The sequence below is a fragment of the Orcinus orca genome, chromosome 6, assembly GCF_937001465.1.
Source record: "Orcinus orca chromosome 6, mOrcOrc1.1, whole genome shotgun sequence".
Classification (NCBI taxonomy): domain Eukaryota; kingdom Metazoa; phylum Chordata; class Mammalia; order Artiodactyla; family Delphinidae; genus Orcinus; species Orcinus orca.
Window position 1 is genome coordinate 120,732,973 of NC_064564.1, and position 26,725 is coordinate 120,759,697.

The 26,725-nt window shown below is 56.3% G+C and overlaps 1 protein-coding gene and 1 long non-coding RNA gene across 4 annotated transcripts in view; one reads left to right on the plus strand and one right to left on the minus strand.

The window, feature by feature from the left end:
- LOC125964748 (uncharacterized) overlaps positions 1 to 26,725 on the minus strand; it is a 237,139-nt gene that overhangs the window by 210,094 nt on the left and 320 nt on the right. The window lies entirely within an intron of this gene.
- The window catches only part of CACNA1B (calcium voltage-gated channel subunit alpha1 B), a 194,171-nt gene that overhangs the window by 60,262 nt on the left and 107,184 nt on the right, over positions 1 to 26,725 (plus strand). For 2 of the 3 annotated variants that reach the window (XM_049711160.1, XM_049711159.1), the window contains 7 exons: positions 3 to 59; positions 1,154 to 1,243; positions 9,787 to 9,996; positions 14,069 to 14,181; positions 19,647 to 19,759; positions 21,882 to 22,013; positions 22,178 to 22,250. In XM_049711160.1, coding sequence (XP_049567117.1) covers positions 3 to 59; positions 1,154 to 1,243; positions 9,787 to 9,996; positions 14,069 to 14,181; positions 19,647 to 19,759; positions 21,882 to 22,013; positions 22,178 to 22,250 — 788 coding nt within the window. Of the gene's footprint in view, positions 1 to 2; positions 60 to 1,150; positions 1,244 to 9,786; positions 9,997 to 14,068; positions 14,182 to 19,646; positions 19,760 to 21,881; positions 22,014 to 22,177; positions 22,251 to 26,725 lie in introns of all 3 variants that reach the window. The other variant, XM_049711158.1, reaches the window with a different exon arrangement.

Below are 26,725 nucleotides of genomic sequence, written 5' to 3' on the forward strand. Positions count from 1 at the left end.
AGAGGAAGTTATGCTGGCCGAGGAGGACAAGAACGCAGAGGAGAAGTCCCCTCTCGATGGTAGGTGACCGCTGTCCGCACTCCTTGCCTGGCCACGGGGCTTTGGTGGCTGGGCGGGCAGTGACACGTGTGCACACTTGCACGTGAAGCATGATGCTCTCTGCTCAGCCAGGTGCCTGCACGTTGGTCGCTTACCATGGTCCTGGGCGGGGCCTTTCTGGAGGCAGGCGCTGGGAGGGTCAGCTGCCCGCTCCTGGGGGGCTGCGTGCCATGGACCAGAGTGGGCATCGCGGGCAGTGGGCTCAGCCTGGGGGTCACGGGAGCCTGTGCTGAGAGCTGGGTTTTCCAGCGTGGCCGCTGACAGCTGACACGTGACAGTGTGAGCTTGCAGGTGTGTATGTTACAGTGAAACAAAAGTGAAAATCCAGCTCCTCAGTCTCGGCCCGTTTCAAGTCATCATAGAAAGTTCTGTTGGACAGCGCTGCTTCTACAAGCTTGAAAAGTGCTAGTTTAATCCAAGCCGTATCTGTCCGCAGGGCTCAGGTAGATGCCCCCAGATTGCTGTAGAAAGACCCCTAGCACAGCCTGGGGCCACGGGGGCAGGGACGGGGGCCAGCACAGCCCCGGTGGCAGGAAGGCTGCTCTCTCTTCACACCTGCTGCTCAGGACGGGGCCAGACAGCATGGCCACGCATGTTGCGGTCTCACCTGGGCCCACACCTGGGGCCACACCTGGGCCCACACCTGGGGCCTTGAGCAATCTGTGCTGGCCCCTCTGCGCCCTTGACCTGACCTCTCTGGTCTCACCTGGCCTTGGAGTGTGGGCCGTTGGGGAAGCCGACTGCAGCCCTGTCCCTGTCCCACATGGAGGTTTCCTGGTCTCCATGGTAGCCAGGCCTTCCCTGTGGGCATCATCGTGGAGAGAAGGACAGGCAGGACCCAACCTCAAAATCCCTTTGTCCCTTTTGCTCTGAAGACCGAGAGGGGCCCATGGGGGCCAGGCATCGTCCTGCCTTCCCTTAGCCTCAGCTTCAGGAGAGATCTGGAAAGGGTGCTGGTTCCTGGCACCGCCCACAAGGGCACCACCCAGCCCCGAGGCAGGTCATCTGGAGGCCCGGACTCATGCCGCCCCCTCCCACCCTTTGTTTAAAGCAGTGTTGAAGAGAGCAGCCACCAAGAAGAGCCGGAATGACCTGATCCACGCGGAGGAGGGGGAGGACCGTTTTGCAGACCTCTGTGCTGTGGGTGAGTCTCGGTGGGCCTGTGACTGCGTGCGGAATGCGCGCCCCCTCCCTCCCTGTCGCCTCGGCTTCCCTCCTTCCCTACCGCCCACACCCCCAAGTAAGCCAGCCCCGTGTGCGTCCACCCGACAGTAGGAAGTACAGCGCCCTGGTACTGGGATTTCTGCCTGGGGCCAGCCCTTGGGGTGGGCTGCGTGCACAGCTCCTGGAAGCCCCTTTTTGCTCCGGCCTCACGCTCATGCGTTTCAGCACACTGCTGGCTGCTGCCTGCTCTTGGCTCTGCCGTCCTGTGTGGACGTGGAGCCCTTGGGCACATCCCAAGGCCGGAGGCTGCGTGTGTCACTGACTCTGTAGGGATGGAAAGTTTCTTGCCATCTCTCTTCTAAACCCTGTGTCTCTCCCATGTTCCCTGGGTCTGCTGCCTCTGAGGCCTTGGCTTCATCCCCTGCTTCTCAAACAGTGAAAGGGGAACCTGGTTCTTTTATCTTTTATCGTTTTAGTACCTCCTCTCAGCTTGGTACCAGAAGTCTGGCACCAGAAGTGCCAGGCCTCTTTGCGCTAAATGCCCTGTCATTGTGCATTCTGCGGCAAAGGGGGGCTCAGCCCTGGGTCTCCACCTTCGGCAGTGTGGGAGGGGGGCCAGCGCTTGGCAATGACAGCTTTTCATGCACAGACCTCCTTGCTCTCCAGCGATCCTGAGTGGACTCGAGTTGGAAGAGCTGCTTCCCATTATATTGTTATGTTTATATACAGACCTCTCTAATAAGTCATTTGTGTATTTGTTTATCTGTTTGTTTACACTTTCCCCTTCTTTGTCCCCAGTAAACCCATGTTAATAGCTTGGGGTTTACCCTTCCTTGTTTCTCGATAACACTCACACATGTGTGCGCGCGCATGCGCGTGTGCGCGCACACACAGGCACATATACATGTTGTAGAGTTTTGGGGTCTTTTCATGTTACAGAAATAGTTCCATACAAATTTTTTTCATCAGTGCCTCTTGGAAACCCCTCCCCATCAGTTGGTCTGATTTGAGTTCGCTCTTGTAAGTAGCTGTGTGGTGTTCCGTGGTGTGGATTCACTGTCAGGTAATCAGCCGCCCCCCAAATCCTATAAACATCTGTCCTTCCTCACCAGTGCTTTATGTCCCTCGCGGGATGGGTTCCCAGGAGCTGGGCTGCTGAGGTGAGGGGTGTGTTGGCACCTTCAGGGCTGCCGCCACACTGCTCTCCAGAAGGGCTGTGAATTCACACCCACCAACAGGGCAGGAAGACGTCGGCCCTCGTCCCGCCTGGATGTTGCGGCTACTTTGACTGTTACCAGTCTGAGGGTAATTGGATGATTACAGAGTGATATTTCACGGGGACTTTAATTCTCATTTCACTCACTACTGGTGATTTTGAACCTCTTTTTAAATGTTTGTTTCCCATTAAAATTGAGGTGTTGGTGACTCTTCGTATACTCTGCACATCTTCTACTGGGTTGTTTGTGTTTGTTCATAAGAGACCCATGTATGTGTGGATCTGAATTTTGTTCAATTTTTTTCAAGTTTATCATGTGAGTTCCCTCCGTTCCTATTTTACCTAGAGTTTGTCTTCTGATTTTGTAAAATGAATTGGAGAGTTAAAAAAATCTTTTTCTGTAGCTTGGAATAATTTAAATAACACCTAGATTTTCTGTTCTTTAAAGGTGAGATAAAAATGTGAACCCGTCTAGTTAAAAAAGGAAAAGAACTTGGACCAGTTTTATAAATTATATTTTGTTAGGAAATCTTCCATTTTGTTGCCTTTTCCAACTTGTTTCTATAGAGCTGCATGTAGAGTTCTCTTATATTCTTTTCATCTCTTCTGTATTCAGTCATTTGCTGGTCCATTCACTCAACAGATATTTACTAAGTGCCCAGATGCGCTGGGAAGTGCCTGCGGCATTGGGCTACGGCACTAAGCAAGATGCAGAAGCCTTTCATTTTTTGGAGTTTCCATTCCAGTGCTAGGTGTGAAAAAGAAAAAAAAAGTAGAGAAGGAGGGGGCTTGAAGGGTCTGGGGCGTGTTGGAATTTTAAGTAGAGTGGCCGCAGATGGCCTCGGGAAAGGTCGCCTTTGAGTAAAAAGCTGAAGGAAGTGAACAAGTCAGCTCAGCTGGAGACGGAGCATCCCCATGACAGGTGAGAGGACCCTGAGGCAGGAGAGTCCAGGAGGCCGGTGTGGCTGGGGCCAGGTGGAGGGGGCTGGGCGGGGTGGGGCAGCAGGAGAGGAAATGACCGGGTCAGGGGACTCTGGGTGCCAGGGTGGTCTTCAGAGGGGAGGCAGCCTCTGGCTCCTGCGGGGCGCTGGGGACAGACTGCCGTGCAGAGAGGGCAGGAGCAGGACCAGGTCGGAGGCCGCTATGAAGACCCCGCGGCTGGTGGCAGCCACGGGGGTGGTAAGTGGTTGGATTCTAGATCTATTTTGAGGACAAGCCCACAGGATTTGCTGACCGGTCGGACGTGGGTGTGAGAGAAAGAGAGAGACATCAAGGACAGCTCTGCAGGAAGTGTCCACAGAGTAGCCCTCCCTGGGAGGACGGGACCTGGGACACGTGCGTTCTGGGGAACGATGTCCGGAATTCGGTTCAGAAGTGCTGAGTTTGAGACGCATGTTGGAGATGCAGTGGGGTGTCAGGTGGGCGCTTTACATGTTGGGCTCTGCCATTCAGACTGCAGAACCTATTTAAAGCTCTGAGACTGACTACAGTGTGTTGAGTTTGGTTTTGCTCTTTTCCAGTTGTTAGTATGTTGACCTTTGCTTTCTATTTTCTGAATTAGGATCATATGAGGTTAGTCTGTATTAATGATCATTTAAAATAACCAGATTGTAGATTTCCTTTCTTCTATTTTTTGTTTTCAATTTTATTATTTTTATTTTTAACCTTTATTAGGTTTATGTTTTAACATTATTTTGATTTATTTTATTATTATTTTTCTAACTTCTGAAAATGTGTCACTTGTTCTTTTTTCTTCTTTAACAGCAAAAGCACTTACGGCTGTATATTTTCCTCTGCACAAAGCTTTGCAGTGAAGTCCCCCTCTGTACTGTTTCCAGATAACAATTTCTTTACTTTCCTCTTGAGGCAAAGGTTATCTGCGAGTGTGCTTCTTAATTTATAAGTATGTTTTTATTATATCTAATTTTATCAGATACTGATTGGGAAATGTGGCCAGTAAATCTCTAAGTTTAGAAATTTTCAAACTCTGAGTTCACGACTGATTTTAAAAAGTTTCACTGACGGAAAGTGTATGCTCTGTTTTGGAGAGTTGTCTGGTTGTATGGGTATCTCTTGAAGTCAAGTTTATTGACTGTGTTCTCCAGTTCTTTAGGTCTTTGTGTTTTGTCACTAGGTCTGTTCAGTTCTGAAAGATGTGTTTTGAACGTTCCCACTTCATTTTATTTTTTTACCAATAAGTTTCTCTTGTATTTATTTTTCCTTAAAATTCTGTGTGTGTGTGGTAGGAACACATCATGACATCATGAGATCCACCCTCTCCAATTCCAAGTGTGCAATGGATCACTGTTGATCGCAGGTGCTGTGCTGCTGGGCAGCAGGTCTCCGGGGCTTGTTCATCCTGCTTCACTGAAACTCTGTCCCTGTTCATCACAGCTCGCCATCCCCGCCCAGCAGCCCCTGGTCACCACCGTGCCGGTCTTTGGCTTTATGAATTCCATTATCTTAGACCCTCATGTGCGCGTAACCCGTCGCGAGGTATTTGTCTTCTGAAGGCAGCTTGTCTCACTTAGCGTGGCATCCTCAAGGCCCGCCCGTGCTGGTGCATGTTGCAGAATCTCCTTTTTAAGGCTGAGTAGTATTCTGTGGTGTGTATAGACCCCATTTTCTCTATCCATTCATCTGTCAGTGGACATTTAGGTTGCTTCCACATCTTATCTATTCTGAATAGTGCTGCAGCGAACATGGAGAGCTCAGATCTCGTCAAGATTCTGACTTCAATTATTTTGGAGATCTCTCTCTTTCTCTCTCTCTTTCCAGTAGTAGGATTGCTGGATCATCAGGTAGTTTTATTTTTAACTTTTTTGAGGACCCTCCATACTGTTCTCCACAGCGGCTACACCAGTTTGCATTCCCACCAACAGTGCACGAGGGTTCCAGTTGCTCCACATCCTCGCCAGCACTTGTCTTTTGTCTTTTTTGGAAATCGCCATCCCGACAAGTGTGAGGTGATAAGTCCTTACGGTTTTGATCTGCATTTCCTTGACGCTTCCTCCTGTATTTCTCAGGGCTTTTGTTTATGTATTTTGCCCACTGTATGCTTTGGTAGATGTGGAGTTTATGACGGTTACATCTTCTTTGTAAATTATGCTTTTCATCATCACACAATACCTTCTTTATCCGTTTAGTTCCTCCACTGGACAATTCCTTGTCTGACAGCAAATGTCATACTTTCTGTTACCACCATTGGTTTTGGTTTTTAGCTTGCATTGCTTGGTATCTTTGCTTTCCCTTTCATTTTCAACCCTTCTTCATCATTTTAAGCATTTTAAGCGCTCTTCTTACATGCAGTACTAGCTGGGGTTTGCTTTTTCTTTTTTTAACCCAGTCTTACGGTCTCTGTCCCTGACGGAGGGATCCAGTCTGTCTCCGTTCAGTGTAAGGGTTGACATCCGTGACTTTCTCCTTCCTCATTCCTTCACATCTGGTGTCGATATTTAATACTGTGGTCTCTGTTTTCCCCAGCTTTGCTGCTTTGATTAGGTTGCCGTTTATCACCCTCTCCTCCTTTGCTCATTTTTGATCCCTCCCACTTCTGTTCCACAAATGGTTACCTTCCCTTCCCTGCTCCCAGAATTAGAAACATTTTCTTTGCTATTTTAGTGTATTCCTCTACCCTCTTTACCACCAAGATGCATTATTTCCATAACGAGATCGCCCTATTTCCCATCTCTCTGCCCTTACCCACAACCCATAAGATGTGACCTTTGCAGTATTTGCCCTCCTCGCTCCCCACTCCTGGTTTGAGTTGTTTGGGGGATTTAGTTCTCGGCTGTTGCTAGTCCTTGTGTTTGCCCTGGGTGCAGAAATCCTGACTTAGCCTTTCCATCACACGCACGGTCACGTAGAGGTTCTCACCTTGCGGTCGCTGCGCACCACACAGCGGTTTGCTTTGTCTCAGGCCTGCTCTGTCATTCCTTATTGCCCCCTTAGACGGGTGTGTAGGTGGGGGACTGGCTGCTTCCGGTCATACTCAGGTGTCCTCCATGGTTCTCAGGACGAGGGAGCTTTTGCTGCTGTGGTCATTGTCTCTTGTTCTGTGGGTGTCACTGCCCTGTCCTCTCGTTTCCTGGCACAGACAAGGTATCGCCTGTAACTCCCTTTGCCTGGGGTCAGGAACGCAGTGGGCCTCAGCTGCAGGCTCAGGTCTTCCTACGTGAGGGATGTTTTCTCCCGTTGTTCAGTTACTCAGCCTCCTTTCCTTGTTCCTTTTAGTCCTGGAGTCCCTGTTACTTCATGTGTATCTTACTTTGCTCCTTTGTGTCTCTCGTCCTTTTCCTCATGATTTCTTTCTCCTTACATTGCCTGTGTTTATTTAAGATTGCTTTGCTGCATTTTTGAGGCTACTAGTTTGGGGGTTTTCAGAGTGAACTTCTTTCCTTTCAGCTGCTGAATGATTTTGGGAGGGAATTTTATTTTCTCTCTCAGTTTTATTGTCGTTGGTTTCGTGCTGTGCCATATCCTGGGACCCTGTAGACTTTCCCCCGTGGCCCCGGCGGAGCCCAGGGGTCTCCTTGCACTCGGGGGCCCTCAGGCTTGGCACCTGCTGGTTCCCACGGGTCTGGACGTGGGGCCTGGCACCTCCGGGGTGCCCCCCCGCTCCCCGCCCCCTGCTGGCTGCGGGTCGGGGTCGGGGCCCAGTGGGCTGGCCTGCATGGTTTCCTTTAACCCCGAGACCCTGTGGGGCGCATGTGAGCCTGGACCTGTCTCCAGTAGGGACTCTCTAGCCGGTGGGCAGACGGGGCTCACGTCCACATGCCTGGTGTTCGGCCCACGTCACTTCCGCCGCTCCCCCCCCAGGCCCGCAGGGGCAGCCACTAAGCCGGAAGGGGACTTGCACTTCCTGCCTGTCACCTGTGATCTCTGACCTGTGACCTGGCAGGGTTGTGGGGGCAGGGGCAGGTCGCGGCCACCCTGCGTTTCTGTGCCCCGCTCAGGGCGGTTCTTGAAGGGTGGGCACTAAGCAGGACGGGCGTAGGCGTTATATTGACTAACGAGCCCCCGTCTGGGCCCAGCGCGAAGACACCCAGGTGTTTGTGGGCACCCGCGTTGTCCTAGCCAGTGCTCACTTCTGTTGTCGTCCACAGTCCATTTCATTCTCGACTGCCCCTAGTTTGAGCTTGAAGATACGTATTTTTCTTGAAATAAGCCTTTTCGTCATAAAGAATATATGCCGATTAAGTTAACCCTGAAAACTGCACAAAGCCAAAAGGAGTCCCGGTGCCTCCTGTTCCCCCAAAGCTACGATTCTGGGTGTGACGTGTGTTCACTTTTACTGTGAACTGCCTTGAGCACCGTAAAAGAGAGCTGACGTGAGCACACACGAGCTGCTTGCTGGGACCCAGGCCCTGGCGGAGGTGGCCAGGCAGCTACGCGAGGGCAGCAGCCCTGAGGCCCTTCTCGTGGCCGGGCTTGGCTGGCCTCACGGGGCTTGTCCAGCAGGGAGTGTCTGTGGAGGATGTGCTTCTTGTCTCACTGGCCATGGGTATGCACAAAGCGCTTTGCTCGAGTCAAGTGTTCTCTTGACCTCCCTCCCCAGAGCGGGCCTGTGTGTGTTCACGGGTGTGTGTGCCTGTGTGAATCTGAGTGTCTTTGGGGGCGTGGTCAGCGTCCGGGTATGCTGTGTAGCACGTGTGTGCGACTCTGTTTCTAAATGGCTGTGTCTGGGGTTTCTGAGCCTGTGGGTTCACAGGGTGGGTCCGTGATGGCTCTGCCTGTGTGGAGGTTTCTCCTCGTCTTGTCTGTACTGGGTGCCTGTCCTTCTTCTGTGCCCCAGGGCTGCCTTTGAGGAGGGAGCTGGCTGTGGCCTTGGCATTTTGCAACCCTTGGCAAGGCTGGCCAAGAGGTTTCATTGAATGAGCCAGCCCCGAATAATCGGCACTGGCTGGTGTCTGGCCGTGGATTGGGAGGCTGTGTCCCGGCGTAGCCAGAGGCTGTGACGGAGCAGTGTCTTCCGTGGGTGTGGGTGGGGTGTGGCGTCTAGAGCCAGGAATTCCCCGTTAGGGCCCTGCACGCCCCCCCCATCCCGCCACAGGGCGGACTGGCGGATGCTCCTCGGGGCCGCCCCTCCTGTGTCTGGGGCACAGCGTCTCCCTGCCCGACGCAGCTGCTCAGCTTGTAGACAGGTCTCTCCAGAGGCCTCGGCCCGTCTTCACTTAGTGAATCCAAGAGAACAGCAGCCTGATAATGCTCTCTGTGCTGTTGAGTCTGGGTGTGGACACGCACACGAACCTGTGCAAATGCGCCCTCCACCACCGAACACACACCACACGCTCCTTCCCCAGGGACTGACGGCCAGGCCAGGGGTTCAGAGCCAGCTGGGTTTGAGCACTCGGAGGCACTCAGACCTTCCAAGCACCCACAAAGTCTGCTCGCTCGTTTGTCAAGTGGCGCGAGGGGTTGGGTGGTGCAGAGGGTGGCCCTGTCCCCCCAGAGCTCAGTGTGGCCTGGGGGTTGGGCACGAAACAGGCCGACAAGCCGACAGAGTGCAGCTGTATAAGGGTGCGATCGTTGGGGGGCTGGAGACCTGTTAGCTGGAGCCTAAAGAAGGGCGGTATTGACGCCGGGACGTGGAGCCGAGAAGGAGCCAGTGAGCGCAGCGCTTCTCGGTGGGGCAGAGCAGAGGTGCCGCAGGCGTGGAAGTGACGGTGGGGGCAGTGGGTTTGGCTGGTGAGTCGGGGCAGAGGAGCGGCTTCCTTGGCAAACTTTCTGGAGACTCAGCTTTGGGGGCTCTGTGGACCACACTTAGCTCTGCAGCTGGGCCAGATGCAAAGGAGCTTGGCTGTGTTCCAGTAAAACTCCTTGAAAAGCAGGTGGTCACTGGCTGCTGACCCCTGAGCTACAGAGGGAGGGAGGGCCAGAAGCAGCTGGGCTCCCCAGGCCGCACAGAGGAGTGGGAATGGCCTGGGAGCATTGGGGCTGCCCTCCTGGACGGTGGCCGGGGGCGCTGGGGACGAGAGGCCGGTTCCAATCCAGATCTCGCACCCAGAGCCCAGCAGCCATGGAGACCGCCGAGGCCCTGGGTTCCCTCGTTTGTGAAGCGGGGGTGGGGGCAGGACCCACTGCAGGGGACACGGGTCATTAGCACAATGTCGGTAACGGGTCTGACACACTTGGTGCCTGTGGAAAACTGGGGCCTCGAGCTGGGCCAGGGCTGGGGGCAAGCGTCCTTGTGGGGTGGGGGATACACGTCCTCGAGGACGCATCTGCGGGGCTCACAGCGGCGGAGGGCGAGCGTGTCCTGGGGCCCACCTGTCCCCCACGTCCTCAGCGAGCCCCTGTTCCCGCAGGGTCCCCCTTTGCCCGAGCCAGCCTCAAGAGCGGGAAGACGGAGAGCTCGTCGTACTTCCGCAGGAAGGAGAAGATGTTCCGGTTCTTCATCCGGCGTCTGGTGAAGGCGCAGAGCTTCTACTGGGTGGTGCTGTGCGTGGTGGCCCTGAACACGCTGTGCGTGGCCATGGTGCACTACAACCAGCCCCAGCGGCTCACCACGGCGCTGTGTACGTAGCCGGGCCCGGGCCTGCCCCTGCCCCCACCCCTGCCCCCGCCCCGCCTCCGCCAACCTCTTCTGAACCGCTTCCGGTCCACAACCTGTTGCTTTGGGATGCCCTGGGCAGGACCCCTGTGCTGACTAAAGTGCTCCAGGGGCCTCTGCTGGGGGCCTGGCTGTGCCCCAGGCCTGGGCTCCCCATCCCAGGGCTCCCCAACAACCTGGGCCCTGCTTCCAGGGAGCCTGGCTGATCTGGTTAGACCCCCATCCATCGGGGTAGTGGGAAATGAGTGAGGGGTCTGGGGCACCAGGGTCATGTGTCCTCCGCCACAAGGGCTTTAGACCCAGGGAACGAGGGAGCCATCTGCCCTGGACCCCTGAGGAGAGAGAGTCCTGGCTCCCAGGGGCCTCCCCCGGCTCTTCTGCTTGTTTCTGCTTGTCTTCTTGGTTGGTTGAATCTGGGTGTGTCCATGACCAGGGATGCCTTGCAAGCCTGTGTCCATGAGCCTCAGGCCAGGCCAGGGGCTCTGGGTCATGACCTGTCCGGCCCTGGCTACAGTTCCAAGGAGGCAAAGAGCTGAGGTCCCTCCCCAGGGACCAGGCTGACCCTTCACACCCAAGGGCCCTGCAGGGCACGTGCAACTGAAGGTCTTGCTTTGTTGTCTTGCCTCACAAGAGCTCCGAAGACACTGCACGAAGGACTTCTGTCCTGCGGTCAGTGCTCCCTCCTTCCCCTTCCCCGGGTCAGCCACCTTCACCCTGCTCGTGTCCGCAGCTGATCTGGAAACAGCCTGTTCTGGGTCCCCACAAGCGCCTCCCTCTCTGCTCGGAACCCTGCGCGCCTGCAGTCACCTAGGTGGCCAAGAGAGCCATTCTCCAGAGAAGAACCGTCCTGGCTCCCAGTTCTGGCCCCTGACGGGCCAGCCACACTGAGCCTGGGCAGCTCCAACTGGGAGCCTGGGAAGCTGCTGAAGGGTTCTTGTGGGCGGTGGACAGACGGCTCCACGGGCTGCTTGAAAGTGTGGGTGGGGAGGCCTGTGCTGGGGGTGGGACTCCAGGCTACTGTTTCCCAAACTTCGATTGAAATCTTTGCTGGTATAATGGGAAAGGGCAAAGAGAAAGCGGAAGCAAGAGGAGCCCAGGGAGCTTCTAGCAGCCAGGCTGGCTCCCCGGGAGAGGGCGGGTTACGGCACGGAGGGTGCATGTGGAACTGGTGCCCTGGCCCCTGAATCATGTGTCCTGGACCCATGGTTTGGTGGCTTGGGACGTGGTTTGGGACCGAATTCAGTGTCTGCCTTGAGTCCTCAGGCTGCAGTCTCCCCGCCCTTGGGGGCTGGGTAGGGCCCGGGGAGACAGGGCTTCCTCCTACCTCGGCGAATGGTGCGCCTGCTCCCTGGGGCCTCCTAACCAGGCCTTTTCTTCCCTCGGAAGAAGCCGGTGGCGCCCAGTCAGTCTTGTGGTTTCTCCTTGTTTCCTGGGCATTCACCAGCTGAGCGGGCTGGGGGTGAGCCGCATGGCCTGGTCGCTTGTCTGACATGCAGGAGCGCGAGGCTGGAAGTGTCCAGGTGCTGGGCCAGGCCGTAGGTATCCCTGGCGGGGAATCTGCCCCCTCACTGCCTTGCCTGCTCTGTGGTTTTCTGGAGACCCCTGAGCTCATCAGCATATTCCCCAGGGAAAGTGGCTGGAGGGAGGGGTGGGTCTGTGCTGCCTCTGGACACCTCTGCTCAGTGCCCTTGACAGCTGGGCTGAGACAGGCTGACCCAGCAAGGGAGGGCAGACCTTGCAGGAGGCAGACGCGGAGGTAGGGACTCCCCTTCTGGACCAGCTTCCTCAGAGCTCGCCATGGGACTCTGGCCTGAGGCTGGCCGCCCCGCAGAGAGCGGGCACTGTGCACCTCACTGTCTGCCCACCAAGCACACCGCTCCCAGTGCACCAAGGACCCCGAGACTGAGGCTTGGATGGTGAAGGAGGGATGGGAGTGGGTGCTGTCATCCCGTGAACCCCCAGGCCTCACGGAATGGACCTGACCACCCTCCCCTCTGTCCCCCCACGGCACGCTGTCCTCTTGTTATAATGCACACACTGTTTAACCTACCTGCTCCACTCCCCTAGCCTGTAATCTTCTGGGGAGAGGGGTCAGCTGTCTCCCGGGCCAGCTCAGAGTAGTGCCAGGGCCTGCTAGTTGAATGAATGCTTTAGGGATGAATGTGTGAGCACCCTTTCTCGGCCTCTGAGGGGAGGCTGAGCACGTGAAGCTGAGGGTCTCCTCCTTGGGAGAGAGAAGGAGCAGGCAGGGTGCCGGGGGCTCCGCTCCAGGTGTCCCCTGTCTCTGAAAGCCTCCCCTTCGGCGGTTCCTGTGCTCGTTCATGCACAGGGCTCCCGCTTTGGTCTCCCGGGAGCAAGGTGGACACCCAGGCAGTGTCAGCTCCAAGGTCTGCCGTGTGTGTGGCTGGGGTGCCTGTCTCCGTGGTCTCTCCTCCCAGGACCTGAGCTCCTCTCGTGGGGCCTCGAGGGGCAGGGGCCCCGGGGCTTGTGTTCCCACTGCACTCGGGCACGGCTTTCCTGCGGTTCCTCCAGGAGGGCTGCTTTGCCGTCTCATTGCTCGTCCCGTGCTCGGCTCGGGTGCCCTGGTGGTGGTTTTGACTGGTTTCAGAGGCCAGGCAGGAGCTGGTTGTCCACGTACTCCGGTCCCCTGCCCGAGGCCTTCCAGGGCCGTATGGACCATCACGTGTGTGTCTGTGAGGCACGGTGCCCAGTGGGCAGTGGAACTGATGTCTCTGCTTGTTCAGGGCCTCGGCTGCCGCAGACCTGCCCAGTGAGGCCGCTGCCTCTGTGCAGCACTTGGTGGAGAGCTGTGGGGGAGAGTAGATTTCGGGGTGTGCAGGGAGGGCAGGAAGTGTGTGGCCCCCTCTTCTACCATCTGTTTTAGCATGAGCTGCTTGAGGTCCAGTCTCCCAACCAGCCTGGATGCCAGAGGCCCTGGGGAGGCTGGGTGGGCAACTGCCTGGTGACTGGACCCCTCGGTCCCTGGCCCTGCATGGTGGGCTCTGCCCTTGGTGCTGAGCTGCTTCCCTGGCTCCCGTGCCCTGGGGTCAGAGGCTCACTGTCTGAAATGATAGGTGGATTCCAGCTTTGGGATGAGGGTCAAAGCCAGTGGCCTTGTTCTGGCGTCTGGCATTCCTGTTTGGCGGCCCGTCAGTGGCCGAGCTCGGCTGCGTCTCCTGCGGTCTGTGGCCTCGTACCGCTTTTGGACTGTTTCCTCTTGCTCTGACCCTGCCTTATGCTCAGGCTGGGTTAGGGGTAGTGTCTGTGTGCCCTGGATTCGCAGCAGGTCCAGTGCAGCCTCCCTTCAGTCCTGCCAGCCGGGTCAGCACTGCCGTGGTGGGATCCCTGGGCTGAGGCAGGCCCTGCTCACCACTGCTGCCTGCCCGGCCCAGCCTGCGGGAAGCGCAAGGCACCCCACCCACAGGGGTCTCTGTATGACTCCCCAAGGCCCCCAGCGAGCATGGGTGCCTCCTGGGAGACTCGTACTGCGGGGGCCTGGGGGTGTCAGGTGGTAGGGACACTCGCCTTTAGGGGGGCGAGCCTGCAAACATGGTTAAAACCCAACACGGTGCTGCTGTGCGTCCAGGGGGGTCAGGAGGTCCTCGCAGAGGGACGGGGGTTCTGGCCGGGTGGCTGAGGGATTGCAGCTGCCGTCAGTGCACGGAGCGCGGGATGAGACTGACGGCAGAAGTCTCACTCACGGGGGTTGGGCGCCCTCTGCCTGACGCCTGGGTCCTCCCCTGGGAGATTTGGGCCCTTGACCCAGAACTCACTCTTGAGCCCAGTCCTGGGAGGCTGCCTCTGTGTCCCAAGGCACTGGGCACTCAGCTTTCCAGCTGGAAGGAGCACCTCTCTGCGACACTCCCTGTCTGTTCGCGGGCTGTTCTGTCCTGGGCTGAGGTTGGAGCTCAGGGGCCACCGGCCAGGCCTGGAAGCCCCACCCTGGGTCGGCCCAGAGGTCTGGTGTCCTCCTGTCTGGGCTGGAGCCAGGTGGGAGGAGACACGAGCTAATCCCCCTCTTCTCCGGCTTCTCCTAGACTTTGCAGAGTTTGTTTTCCTGGGTCTCTTCCTCACAGAGATGTCCCTGAAGATGTACGGCCTGGGGCCCAGGAGCTACTTCCGGTCCTCCTTCAACTGCTTCGATTTTGGGGTGAGTGGGCCACCTCGTCAGGGACGCCTGCTGCGGGTCCAGACGGGTCCGCGGTGTCCTGGCCGGAGAGCGCACGCACCCCTCCCACGATGCCGTACCCAGTGTGAGCTGGGGCCTGTGGAGCAGAGCCCGGGGGCTGGGGGACTGTGATCCCCTGTGGGTCAGAAAGGCTGCTGGCAGGCAGGGGAGGCCTGTCCTGGTCGGGCCCTGACTGGTGCGGGTGCTGGCCATGGGCAGCCTCCTTCCCTCCCTGGCCCTGTCTGTAGAGTCTCAAGATCAGCTTAAGGCTCTGTGGCCTCCTCCGCACCTGGTGTGCGATCTTCTGAACGTCTGCTGTCCCGTGGAGGCTCAAGGGGGCTGTGGTCCTGACCCCTTCATTCCTGTGGGTCTGGTCCTGGGCACATGCAGCAGCGCTTCCTGGGGAGGCCGGAGGGCAGCAGTGGGCCTGGGTCCCTTCACCAGCCTCTGCAGGTGAGGGAGGCCTGGAAGGCAGGTGTTTCTGAGGCTCACTGTGGACGAGCACAGGGCCGGGCAGCGAAGAGTCCCCTTCCCTGGGCTCCTCCCTGTGTTGAGCCCAGAGACTGGGGATGGGGTGCTGTTGACACCTGTCCAGAGGCTGAGTTCTGACCCGGTGGAGGCTCTGAGTGAGAAGCGGCCGTGCCACAGCCCGAGGAGGCCTTGCACCACTGCAGACTTCTCAGAAGCCAGGGAGGAGGCTGGACCTAGGTCGAAGGAAAGCTTCGACTTGGGATGCAGTTTAACTTTACCTTTTCCTCTCTGCGCTGCAGTGCAGCTGACAGACAGTGTCTACGACTTTGTCAGATCCTCACGACGACTCACTTCATGCATGAATAACTGGAGACGTTGTGTGATGGGCCCAGGACTGCCCAGCTAGTGTGCGGGGGAGTCAGTGCTGGAGCCCGGGGTGGGCGTCGTACACCCGCCATGCTGCCTGAGCTCTGGGCGGGGGAAGGCGGTGGCTGCCCAAGTGCTCTCTGGGACACGTGGGCACCTGCGATTTTCATAGATGGTTGTGGGGAAGCCAACTCTTCTACTCCTTTGCCTTCTTGGTTACAAAGAAAGCTGTGGTGCGCATAGGCAGAGGGGACCCAAAGAGGGGAGGAGACTTCAGAGTGAAGGTGTGTGGGAACCAGCTAGGCCCCAGGGCAGGGGAATAATTTGCACACAAGCCAACAAAGTTTTCCAAAACGTAGCAGCTTAAAACAAGCATCTATTATCTCAGTTTCTAAGGGTCAGGAATCCAGGCGTGGCTTTACAGGGTGCCTGTGGCCCAGGATCTCTCACACGTTTACAGCCCAGCTGAGGCCGGGGACGCAGTCATCCCAAGGCTTGATCAGGACTGGAGGGTTGCGTTCAGGCTCCTCACAGGCTGTTGATCGGACTCGCTCGTGGTTGGTGACTGGCCCCGCTTCCCGGTCCCGTGGCCTCTCCACAGGCTGCTTGCGTGTCCTCACTGTGTGGCAGCTCGTGATGCGAGTACCTGACGGAGGCTACAGAAACCAGTCTCAGGAGAGACAGCCGTCAGCCTTGCTGTTGTATTAACATTCGTCAGGAAGGAGTTGCCGGGCCCGCCCGCTTTTCATGGGGAGAATGCTACCCAGGGATGCGAACACCAGGAGGCAGGGGTCCTTGGGGGCCGTCCCGGAGGCTGCCTACCACAGTCCGCTGATCCAGTGTAAGATACACTCACCTCCACTCCCAGTTCCCCAGACGCATCCCATCACAGCATCAGCTCAGCGCCCCGAATCTCGTCATCCAAATCGGACCCAGGTCTGGTTGAGGCTCCTACAGTCTCTTTCAATCTTAGAGCCGTGAACTGAGAGAGGCGAGCTATCCACGCCCACACCCAGCCTACAGCAGTGGGACGGGCAGGGGTAGCTGCTTTAGACCTTCCCGTTCAAAACGGGGCCAGTGGGATGCACAGGAGGGCCGGCTGGACTGCAGCCAGCACGTGTTGGGAAAGCCCTGACTCGTTCTGGGGCCTGGGAGCCCTTGGGCTCTTGGTTTTACCCGAGTTCCCTCTCCTTTCCGTGGAAGGTAGGGAACGTTCGAGTCCCCTTTTCTTTTCGTGGAAGGTAGTGAACGTTCGAGTCCCCTTCCGTTTCGTGGAAGGTAGTGAACGTTCGAGTCCCCTTCCCTTTCCGTGGAAGGTAGTGAACGTTCGAGTCCCCTTTCCTTTTCGTGGAAGGTAGTGAACGTTTGAGTCCCCTCTCCTTTCCGTGGAAGGTAGCGAATGTTCGAGTCCCCTCTCCTTTCCGTGGAAGGTAGTGAACGTTCGAGTCCCCTCTCCTTTCCATGGAAGGTCGTGAACATTCGAGTCCCCTTCCCTTTCCGTGGAAGGTAGTGAACGTTCGAGTCCCCTCTCCTTTCCGTGGAAGGTAGTGAACGTTCGAGTCCCCTTCCCTTCCCGTGCAAGGTAGTGAACGTTCGAGTCCCCTCTCCTTTCCGTGGAAGGTAGTGAACGTTCGAGTCCCCTCTCCTTTCCGTGGAAGGTAGGGAATGTTCGAGTCCCCTCTCCTTTCCGTGGAAGGTAGGGAATGTTCGAGTCCCCTCTCCTTCCCGTGGAAGGTAGGGAACGTTCGAGTCCCCTCTCCTTTCCGTGGAAGGTAGGGAACGTTCGAGTCCCCTTCCCTTTCTGTGGAAGGTAGTGAACGTTCGAGTCCCCTCCCGTTTCCGTGGAAGGTAGGGAATGTTTCCAGCTGAGGTCTTCTTGGCCTGCTTCCTGCTTAGTAGAATTGTGGGATCCAAAGGCCTCATTTTGGTTTTTGCATTTCAACCCAAGCTGGTGATATTTTTGTGCATGTAAGCCTTTTAAGAGCATTGTGGGTGTGTTGTGAGTCTTCCCAGAGTTCAGTCCATTGGACGGAAGCCGTGCCCACAGCTCTCTTAGAGATGAGCCCTTCTCGGACTGAGCTGCTGCTGAGATGACCAAGGTCAACACCCTCCCACGTCCTGGAGGACTTACTGCTTCGAGAGGCCCATTTGCGAGGCTCACCCTACATCCCTTGAAGGGCCGGAAAGCAGCTGAATATGCTCGGAGGCCCCGCCTTTGATCTTTTGGGATCTTCCATACCAGCCCCCATTGTGCCCTTGGCTTCATTTTTAGACCGTGCCATTTCTTTTTTTTTTTTTGACCGTGCCATTTCTTAACGTTGGCCTTATTTGGTCTCTGGAGAGGCTGAGCATCTCCCAAACTAGTGAGTTGTGGCTTCTCTTCACTTAGCAGCGCTTCCTCAGTTCCCGCCCTCCTCCCGCCTTGGGCCGCGAGCAGCAGGAGATGCCAGGCAGCAGCGCCGCGTGCACGCTGCTTGGACAGCGCCTCCGCCAGCGCCCCAGCGCAGGAGGCACGTCTCCGCTGCCCCTGCGGCTGCAGCGTGGCTCTCTGCCCGCTCCCCTCCTTAGTTTCCTGTGCCCCCTCACTCTCCTGCAGGCCTCACGGGCGGCACCTTCAGCGTCCAGAGTCCTCGGAAGAGTGTGTTCAGGGCGCCTCAGGCCGTCGCCGCTGTGCTGCTTGGGGCCGCCCCCCGACTCCAGAGCCGCCCCGCGCCTGGGCACCTTAGTTCAGCAGCACGGCACTCCTGCTTCCGAAGTCGGTTGGTCTTTCCTTCTGGGTAACAAGTTACTCCAGGGCTTAGTGGCTTAAGGCAGCACATGTTGTCCTCTCATTCCGGTGGGGGAGCAGTCAGGCTGTGACTCTCGGGTCCCTCCCGAGGTTCAGTCCTCGCAGCCCCCGCTGGGCTGGAGAGCTCCCTTCCAAGCTTGTGCTCGTGACTGTTGACAGACCTCAGAGAGTCACCCTCCGGCCTCACTCTGGCGGCTGCTGGCAGGCTCGGGCCCGGTCACGTGGGCCTCTGCACAGGCTGCCCCAGTGTCCTCACAACACGGCAGCCGTGGCCCAAGAGAGGGCCGAGAGCGCGAAGGCCAAAGCCTCAGGCTTCTTGTAACTGTTCTCAGAGGTGCCAGCCCGTCACGTTTGTTGTGTTCTGTTTGCTGGAAGTGGGTCACTAGGTCCAGCCCACCCTCCAGGGGACGGGGGTGTACAAGGGGGACCCGCAGCAGTGGGGATCATGGGGGCCGTCCTGAGAGGCCACCTACATTGTGAACCAATGCGAGCAAATGCTGAGGCTTACTGGGAAATAGGAGACATGTTGGAAGCGTGACAGTGAGAGAAAGCAGATTCCGAAAGCAGCAGGCCTCGGCCCCGGGCACGATCTGGGTGCTGCGTGACGCTGAGACGAACTGTGGTGACTTTCGGGGGACCAAGGACAGACGCGGCAAGCTCGCTCCATTCGCTGCCCTGCTAGGGTCGTGGTGGGTGCAGCAGCTGTGAGCAGGTCTGAACTCCCCTGAATGGTGTGCTTGCGTCCAGGGGGGGAAACGTGCAGCGGAAGGCTGTGCATTTGGGGCGATGCGGAGCTGGTGCAGCCAGCAGACCAGACACGCAGGGTCGTGGACCAGCGCTAACCCGCAGGGACCGCTGCCCTGGCATAGTCACTGTTGGTCAGGCTTGGTGAGGATGTTGATGTCGAGCTGATCCTGTTTGCAGCTGGTATGAAGTGGGTGGAAGTGACTGAAGCCTTGGGTGATGTGTGAACCCAGCGAAGCGAAAGGGAATTTAAGAGATCGACGTTCGGCAGTGGAGTTCTCCACACCAGCTGCAGAAGCCAGCTTAGAGGGAGTGAGGATTAGCCACGCACACACGAAGGGCACACGAGCGCTCACGCTGACCGCAAGCCCGGGTGTGCCCCCTGAGGTGCAGTGGCCAGGGAGGGAATTCTGTTTGGCTGCCGTTGGGTGAGGGGTCCACTGTGCTTCAGCCCTGCTGCTCTGTCCTTTCTGAGTCCCTCACGTGAGACACTGATGCTGAGGAGTGGCTGGAAGGAGGGGCAGGCCTCTTGCCCGCAAGTCCCGGTCCACCAACGTGGACGGCGCCCAGGATGACTGTTGGTGAAACAAGGGGCAGGCTTGCGCCCATCTATCCTTGGTGGTACTTGCTGGCTCCCGCTGTTCGGAAGAAGACAAGATGCAGTTATGAACTGGAGCATCTCAGAGGTGGCAGGACCAGAAAGGGGATGTTACAAGGAAGCAGAGTCTGCTGGTCTGTGTGAGAGCAGCGTAACAGTCAAAGCTGTCGCAGGCGGTTTGCCGGCCCCAGAGGGTCACCGGGCTGTGACGGAGCACAGGGGAGGCATCAGACGAGGAGGCTTTAGGATCTGCCGGGAAAGCTGCAGCCCCACTCGCCCCTGTTCTGTGTCCTCCTGGTGTGTCTGGGTGGGGGAAGGGCGGACACCGTCTGCAGCTCCCGGAGGCGGCGGGGGCTCAGTGTGAGGCCTGTGCCTCCTGTCGCCTTCTGTGGCTTGAGCTGCAGACAGGGTGGGCGGGGCAGATGCTTACGGAGAGAAGCAGCCGCACGCGCGCCCCAGGCTGACTCATCTCTGTTGCAGGTCATCGTGGGGAGCATCTTCGAAGTGGTCTGGGCGGCCATCAAGCCAGGAACCTCCTTTGGGATCAGTGTGCTGCGGGCACTCCGGCTGCTGAGAATCTTCAAAGTCACGAAGTATGTCATCCGTGTGCTTTGGGGGGCGGGGGCGCAGGCAGTGTGGGAGCCAAGCCAACACGGGTGCCGCTCCTGGGGACGGGCGGCGTGGGTCTTGCCCTCAGCGGCCTGGAATCTCTTTCTGTGGGTTTTAACTGGTTAAAAACAGAAGACAGTCACAAAGCAGCCCACGCGAGCGAGGGCCACAGCCCACAGGACTTCGTGTCGGCCCTGGGAGCCCGTCTACCTGCAGCGCCATGTCCAGCCTCAGCACTGCCCCAGCACTTCTGGTTCTTTCGTTAGCTCGTTCCCCACGGTTTCACCCTGTCTCCTCTCTTGAAATCAGCAAGCCCACCTTTCAACCTCAAAGGATGACTCTGCTCCATAGTTGATGGAGAAAACAGAGGTTATCAGATGGATGTTTTCCCATCGTCCCGCCCCTAAGTCTGCTCACCTACCCTGCAGCCCTGCTCCCGTCCTGGCCCGACAGGACTCTGACCTTCTGACCTGAACTCCCAGGCCTGCCTTTTCCACTCGGGGCCGACGCTGCCTGGCCTGTCCTCGGTGGCAGGACGGGGCCCTGACCGTGTATTCAGTTTCATCCCACTTGGCTCTTCACAGCCTGGAAGCAGGTCTCTCCTTTTTGCCCACAAGGAGGCTGAGGCCCAGGCCAGAATGCGACGCAGGCCAAACCTCCCCGCTCTCTGCCAGATCAGCAGTGCTGGGAAGGGGGGCCGCCCTTGTCCACAGCTGTCTCGGCAGCAGCAGAGCTGCCCTCACCCCAACGGCCATGGCCGTAGGACTCCACGGTGGTACCCGAGCCACCCCGAGGCTCTGAGGCTCCCACCCCGCGAGCGGCTGGAGCGCGTGGCCCGCACGTGCCTGGCACCGGCCTCCGCGCAGTGTCCCTGGTGGCCCGGGTCACGACGACTGTGGGATGGTCCAGACCGAGCCTGCGCAGGTGGCTTGGGCTCCAGGCCCCCGCTGCAGTGACCGACACAGCCTCCCGGTCTTTCTATTCTGTTTTAAATCCAAACCTGAGGCCATTCGAGGTCAGGACAGTTTAACCGTGGAGGAGCTTTGACGGGAGTTCGGTCGGCTTGGCCCACAAAGGCTGCTGGGTGCCCTGCGCCGCCTGCCCTCCATGCTCTGCTGCTTCTGCGGGAGAAGGGGCTTTAGGAGGTGACGGCCGGTGCTGCCCTCTCCTTGGTCGTGGGCCTGGCATCTTAGCAGCTCCATTTCCTCCTGAAAAGCGGGTGGCCCCTGTCCTGACGTGGGCTGACCTACATCCCGCCCATCCCACGACAAGGCTGTTTGGAGTCTTCCAGCCCATCTCCCGTTAACTCTCACCTACCTAGTCAGAGAGCCTGAGGAGGATGGTGGGCCTCTGTGAAGCAGCCTTGGGGACAAGGGCCCAGGGATGCCCCAGGCAGATGCCCTAGTCCAGGGCAGAGGACAGCAAGTGCAAAGGCACAGAGGCATGTGGTACGTCCGCCTGGGCTCTCCTGGGGCTTGCAGCTGGAGGGGACTCATCACCCAGCAAGCCAGCAGCAGCTAGACCGTGGGCAGACCTCAGGGGGCCTGTGAGCCAGGGGGGGCCAGCTGAATGAGAGGGACAGAGTCTCGGACCCCCAGGAGCGTTGGAGGGGTGGGGTGGAAGGGAGTCGAGGCTGGAGGGCTGCTCCGCACTGTGTGGCCCTGGCCCTCTGGGAAGGGCCGCTGGGGTCAGCGTCTGCACCCCGTGCCCGGCCTGCTCAGTGGAGGCTCTTGGCGCGGGGATCCGCGTGCTGAGGGTGGCGATGCTGATGGATGCTCCAGTGCAAGCCCCTTCTCCTGTGTGGCCGTGGCCCTCGCTTCCCGCGAGTTGGCCTGAGGGGGTTGAGGGGCGAAGGCAGCGTGGTCGTGGGGGTGGGGAGACTGGGGAGCAGGTGTAGGAGGCGACCGTGAGCTCAGCGCTGGACCCTCGGCGTCTGCTGTCCCCGTGGGCAGGGGGCGGGCGCGGCCCAGACGGGTGGTCTGGACCCCTGAGAAAGTACTCTCCACACACCGAGCGTGGGCCCTCAGGCCAGCAGGCGCCGGAAGCCGCAGGCACGTGCGTCCGTGTCCGGGCGTCCAGGCGCTCGGACCAGGCCTCTCCCCGCAGGTACTGGAGCTCCCTGCGGAACCTGGTGGTGTCGCTGCTCAACTCCATGAAGTCGATCATCAGCCTGCTCTTCCTGCTCTTCCTCTTCATCGTGGTCTTCGCCCTGCTGGGCATGCAGCTCTTCGGGGGACAGTAAGTGAGGCCGGGCCCCGGACGCAGCGCTCAGAGGGGATGGTGCCGCCCCGGGCGCGTCCTCCGCTCCCCTCCCTGAGGGTCCTGAGGGGGGCCGCTGGCACCAGACGCAGCCCGTCCAGCCCGATGGAGCTGCCTCTGTCCAAGACCCTTGTTTCTCTCAGGTTCAACTTTCAGGACGAGACTCCGACGACCAACTTCGACACCTTCCCCGCCGCCATCCTCACGGTCTTCCAGGTAAGGCTCCCGCTCCTGGCTCAATTCTGGCGTGTGGGGCCCCCCTGCCGGGTGTGCAGGGCACACAGCCTGCCTTCCCCGTCAGCCCCTCCCGCCTCTGACGTGCGCCCCCCGCACTGGGACCAGGTCGGGAAGGAGCTGCCCGAGGAACAGGTGGACACCTTGGGAGGCCCTGGCTTCAGGTCGCCACTTACCTCTCTGCCCCCGAGACCTGGAACCGATCACAGCCGTCGTCCATTGAGAGTCGAGTGGAAAGCACTCCCCAGGCTTCTCCCTCCAATGGCTTGGCCCCAGCGGCCCCTGTTTCCCTTTGTGTCTGGAAACATGCCGCCCGCAGCCCCTGGGGACGCTGAGCCTTGGTTCCCTCTTGAGGACTCTCCCGGTTCAGCGCCGTCCCCCTCACAGAGCTGTGGCCCCTGGGTGCCCCACAACTGGCCTCACCAATGAGCACCCTCCGCCACACCTGAGGCCAAGCAGGACAGGCGGGGGCGGCGGGGGTGCCCACAATGGCACTTAGGGAAGCCCACAGGCTGCAGGTGCTCTGGCCAGGGCCCTGCCTGGCTCCTGGCCTCTGGGGCCGCTGGCGCTGCCCCCCAGCCAGCGCTGGAGCCACAATGAGTGTATGGAGAGGGGACCTTTGGGGCTCCTCTCTCAAAGGAAGGCGTCTTTCCAGCCGACCGTTTGAACCACACTAGACGCTTGCTGACAGAGTGACTCAGTCTCGTGATGTCACCCGCAAGCCCCCCTCCCGACCTGGGTGGAGCAGAGCAGCTCTTTTCCCAGAGGCTCGTCTGCTCCCGGCCTGGCAGGACTCCAGACCCCGGGCTGTCATCGTTCTGTTTCCTGTCCGACCCCACTTTCGGGTCCTGTGGCTTCGCCGTCCTCTGAGCTTTAAGGATTGGGTTGCCCGTCAGCGTACTACCCTTCGCACCTTCTCCATCAGAAGCATCGCCAATGGCTTGACTGACTCAGAGCTGGGGAAGCGTCCAGCCCTTTAAGGAGGCCGAGAGAGTGGTCGAGGCTGGAGGAGGCTGAGAGGACGGCCAGGACAGACTGTTGGCCCAGCCGGGCCTGTGACGCCCACAGGATGATGCTGGGTCGAGGGCCTGAGACCCGGGCCAGAGCCCCTGCTTCTGAATGGGGTTGGAGAGGGCACAGGGAGGCATGTGACCAGGGGGAGAACAGCTTGAACTCTGCTCCTGGTGAAGCTGCCTGACCACGCCCACAGGTGGAGGGTGAGCCGCTCCTAAGAAACTGAAGCAGCACACTAATGCAGGCGCCGTTAACCCTCAGAGGGTGAAGGAAGAACTCAGCACAAAATTACGGAAGAAAGCCACCTCGGAACTGAGGATCTCCGGTTAATGCGAAAGATAACTAAGTGACATTCCTGGAAGTAAAAGACACAGCTGCTTAAATAAAAAGTGGAGGCTGAACCGCACACTGACGTGATCCTCTCAAGAACGCGGAGGACCTGAGCCAGCTGCGGCTCAGAGGTGGAGAGAGAGGGCGCCAGCGATGTTCCAGAAAGAGCTGAGACCTGGACACAGCCTGATACAGAGAAAATCTTGAAATCTGTTCTAGAAAGACAGAGCTCCTGCAAAAGAATGCCAGTCTGATGGCAGGCCTCTCGTGGCAATGATGCCAGAAGGTCTGGGAAAAGCAACTTTAAAATATTGGAGGACGGTCCCTGTTGGCCTGAAATACCCACTCAGAGAGCCGCAATTCGAGGTGGAAGAAAGACACACCCAGACACAGATTCTGAGAGTCACAGCCAACTGCTGAAAGCGCTGCAGACACGGATATGGATACGTCTAGGAAAGAGGATAAATGGGGAGAAAAGGTGCATTAACCCAAGGAGAAGCAGAAAAGCTGGGCTATTTCAGAAACTGAATAATTTCTGAATACTAATTGAATAATTGAAAAATCTACCTGCCCTGGAGACACGCTGACAGATTTACAAGTGAATTCTGCTGCATATTTCAGAAAGGTTACTCCAATTTTATACAGACGACTCCAGGGAAGTTAAAGAGGAAACACCCACCCTTTTATGAGACTGGAATAACCTTGATATGAAAACACTAGACAAGGGCAATATAAGAGAACGAACATATAGATTACTGTCACACACAGAGAGACAAAACGTCCTGAGGGAAGTACTGGATGTACTTAAAGATCATCTTTATGATCAACTTGAATTTATCCTAGAAACGCAAGATGATTTAACATTAGAAGGTCTATTAATGTAATTCATCTTAACAGATTAAAGAAGGAAAAAAAACACATATGATCAGAGAAAACATTTGAACTCTAGCAAAAGCACAGCCAAGCACCAGAGAGAGAGGCAGATGAAACAAGACTGACAAATTGTGTTGATTGTTGAAGCTGGGTGATGAGTACGTAGGGATATATTACACTCTCCACTTTGTATGTTTGAAACTGTCCATCGTGAATTTTTTTTTCTAAAAGAAAATCCCATGATAAAACCCAACACTCCTTGCAAATAAAAACCCTTAGCAGATTATGCTAGTATCAGTGGTCTTAGTGCAGTAGAATAAGAAAAAAATGAAATAACATTTCTCAGGATTGCCAAGGAAGGAAGAAAAATGTCATTATTTACAGATGAAATACTTATATACACAGAACACTCATGTTGTCACTGCAGATGGACAGTTTGGTTATCCATAGACAAAAACATGGAGTTGGATTTCTACCCTGTAGCAGATTTGAATATCAGTTCAGATGAATTAAGACGTAAATGTGAAGAGCGACTCTGAAATTTTAGAACATACAGGAGAGTAATGTTACTGACTGAAAGCAGGGAAAGCCTTCTTAAGGAAGATGTAGAAAAGCACAGATCATAAAGGAAAGCTTTGACGGATTTGGCTATTGAAATACAAATTTCTGTGCATCAAAAGACACCATAAAAAGGTCAAACGAACAAGTCATAGGCTGGGAGTAGATGTTTCCACAGCATTAGCTAATAACCAACAGCCAGAATAAATAGCCAATAACCAGAATAAATCGAAGACTTCCACAAATCAAAAAGGAAAGACAAATAATGCAGCAGGAAAGGGCAAAGTGTGCAAGCAAGGAACTCGGGACAGGAAATCGGGCTGATGAGTAGACCTGTAAAAACCGTCATCTGTTTACGCATAGTCAGGAAATGCAAAGTAAACCCACCTGTCAGTTTAGTTGAAATTAAGAAATCTAACAGTCTCAAGTTTTAGAGAAGATGTGGAGAAATGAGGATTCCTTTATGCTGTTGGTGGGTTGGTAGAACCACTTTGGAAAGTAATGTCACAGTATCTAACCCACCGGAACTCACACAACAGCAGTTGCTGTTGTGGGTATGTGCTCTGGAAGGTCCCTGGCCTAATGCACAGAGAGAGACCTGCGAGACCATCACAGCAGCATCGTGTATGATGGCAAAACGCTGGAAACCTCTTGATTGTTCATCATCAGGAGGGTGGATAAGGAGGGTGTGTTCCGTCTGTGCAGCAAGACCGTGAATGACCTAGAATTAACTATATTAACATGGATCACAAGCAATGTTAAGCTAAAAAAAAAAGAAAAGCAAGATTTGAAATAATACAAGGCATATGATACTATTTAACTAATTTTTTAAATTGAAGTATAGTTGATTTACAATGTTGTGTTAATTTCTGCTGTACAGCAAAGTGATTCAGTTATACATATATACATTCTTTTTCCATTATTTTCCATTATGGTTTAGCATATGATACTAAATATTTAATAAGGATGGAAACATCTTGTTTCAAAACACATTGCATAACAAGTTTATGGTATATATGGAAGTACAGGTGTAAAAGCTTGCATGGTAATGTTTAACACCAAATTCAGGGTGAGGTGGGCTTGGGGAGAGGAGGAATGAGACTGGAGATTTCTATTGAGGGAACTTCAGCTACATTTTAAAGTTTTATTTCTTAAGCTGGGTAATGGGTACACAGAGCTTTAAATATTATTCATTGTACCTTTCTGAATGTTTGAAATAGTACATAATTTAAAATTAAATGGGTACAAAAAGATAAACTAAGTAGACCTTAACCAAAAGAAAGCTGGTGTAATGTTAACATCAGCCAAAATAGAAGTGAAAAAGAAGGTGAGAAAAAAGCTCTTGTAAAAATCAGGAAGTACATTACGTAACAATAAAAGGAAGATGCAGCCTAACGGCACGGCTCAAAAAGCATACCAAGCAAAACCCGACAGAATTACAGGGAGAAATCAACAGTCCACCCTCTTTTAAGAGACTTATACTTCTATCAGACTGAAGGATGAAGCTGATCAGGGATTAGACAGGATGTAAAAGAACTCACGAGCACAGCAGTCACAAATCGGCTGGTGCGCACAGAACTTGCCGATTGATAGTGAATAAAATAGCCATTATTTGGGGCACAAGGAGCATTCACAGAAACCGATCACTTGTTAAGTCGCTCCGGAAATTTCTACAAGCATTA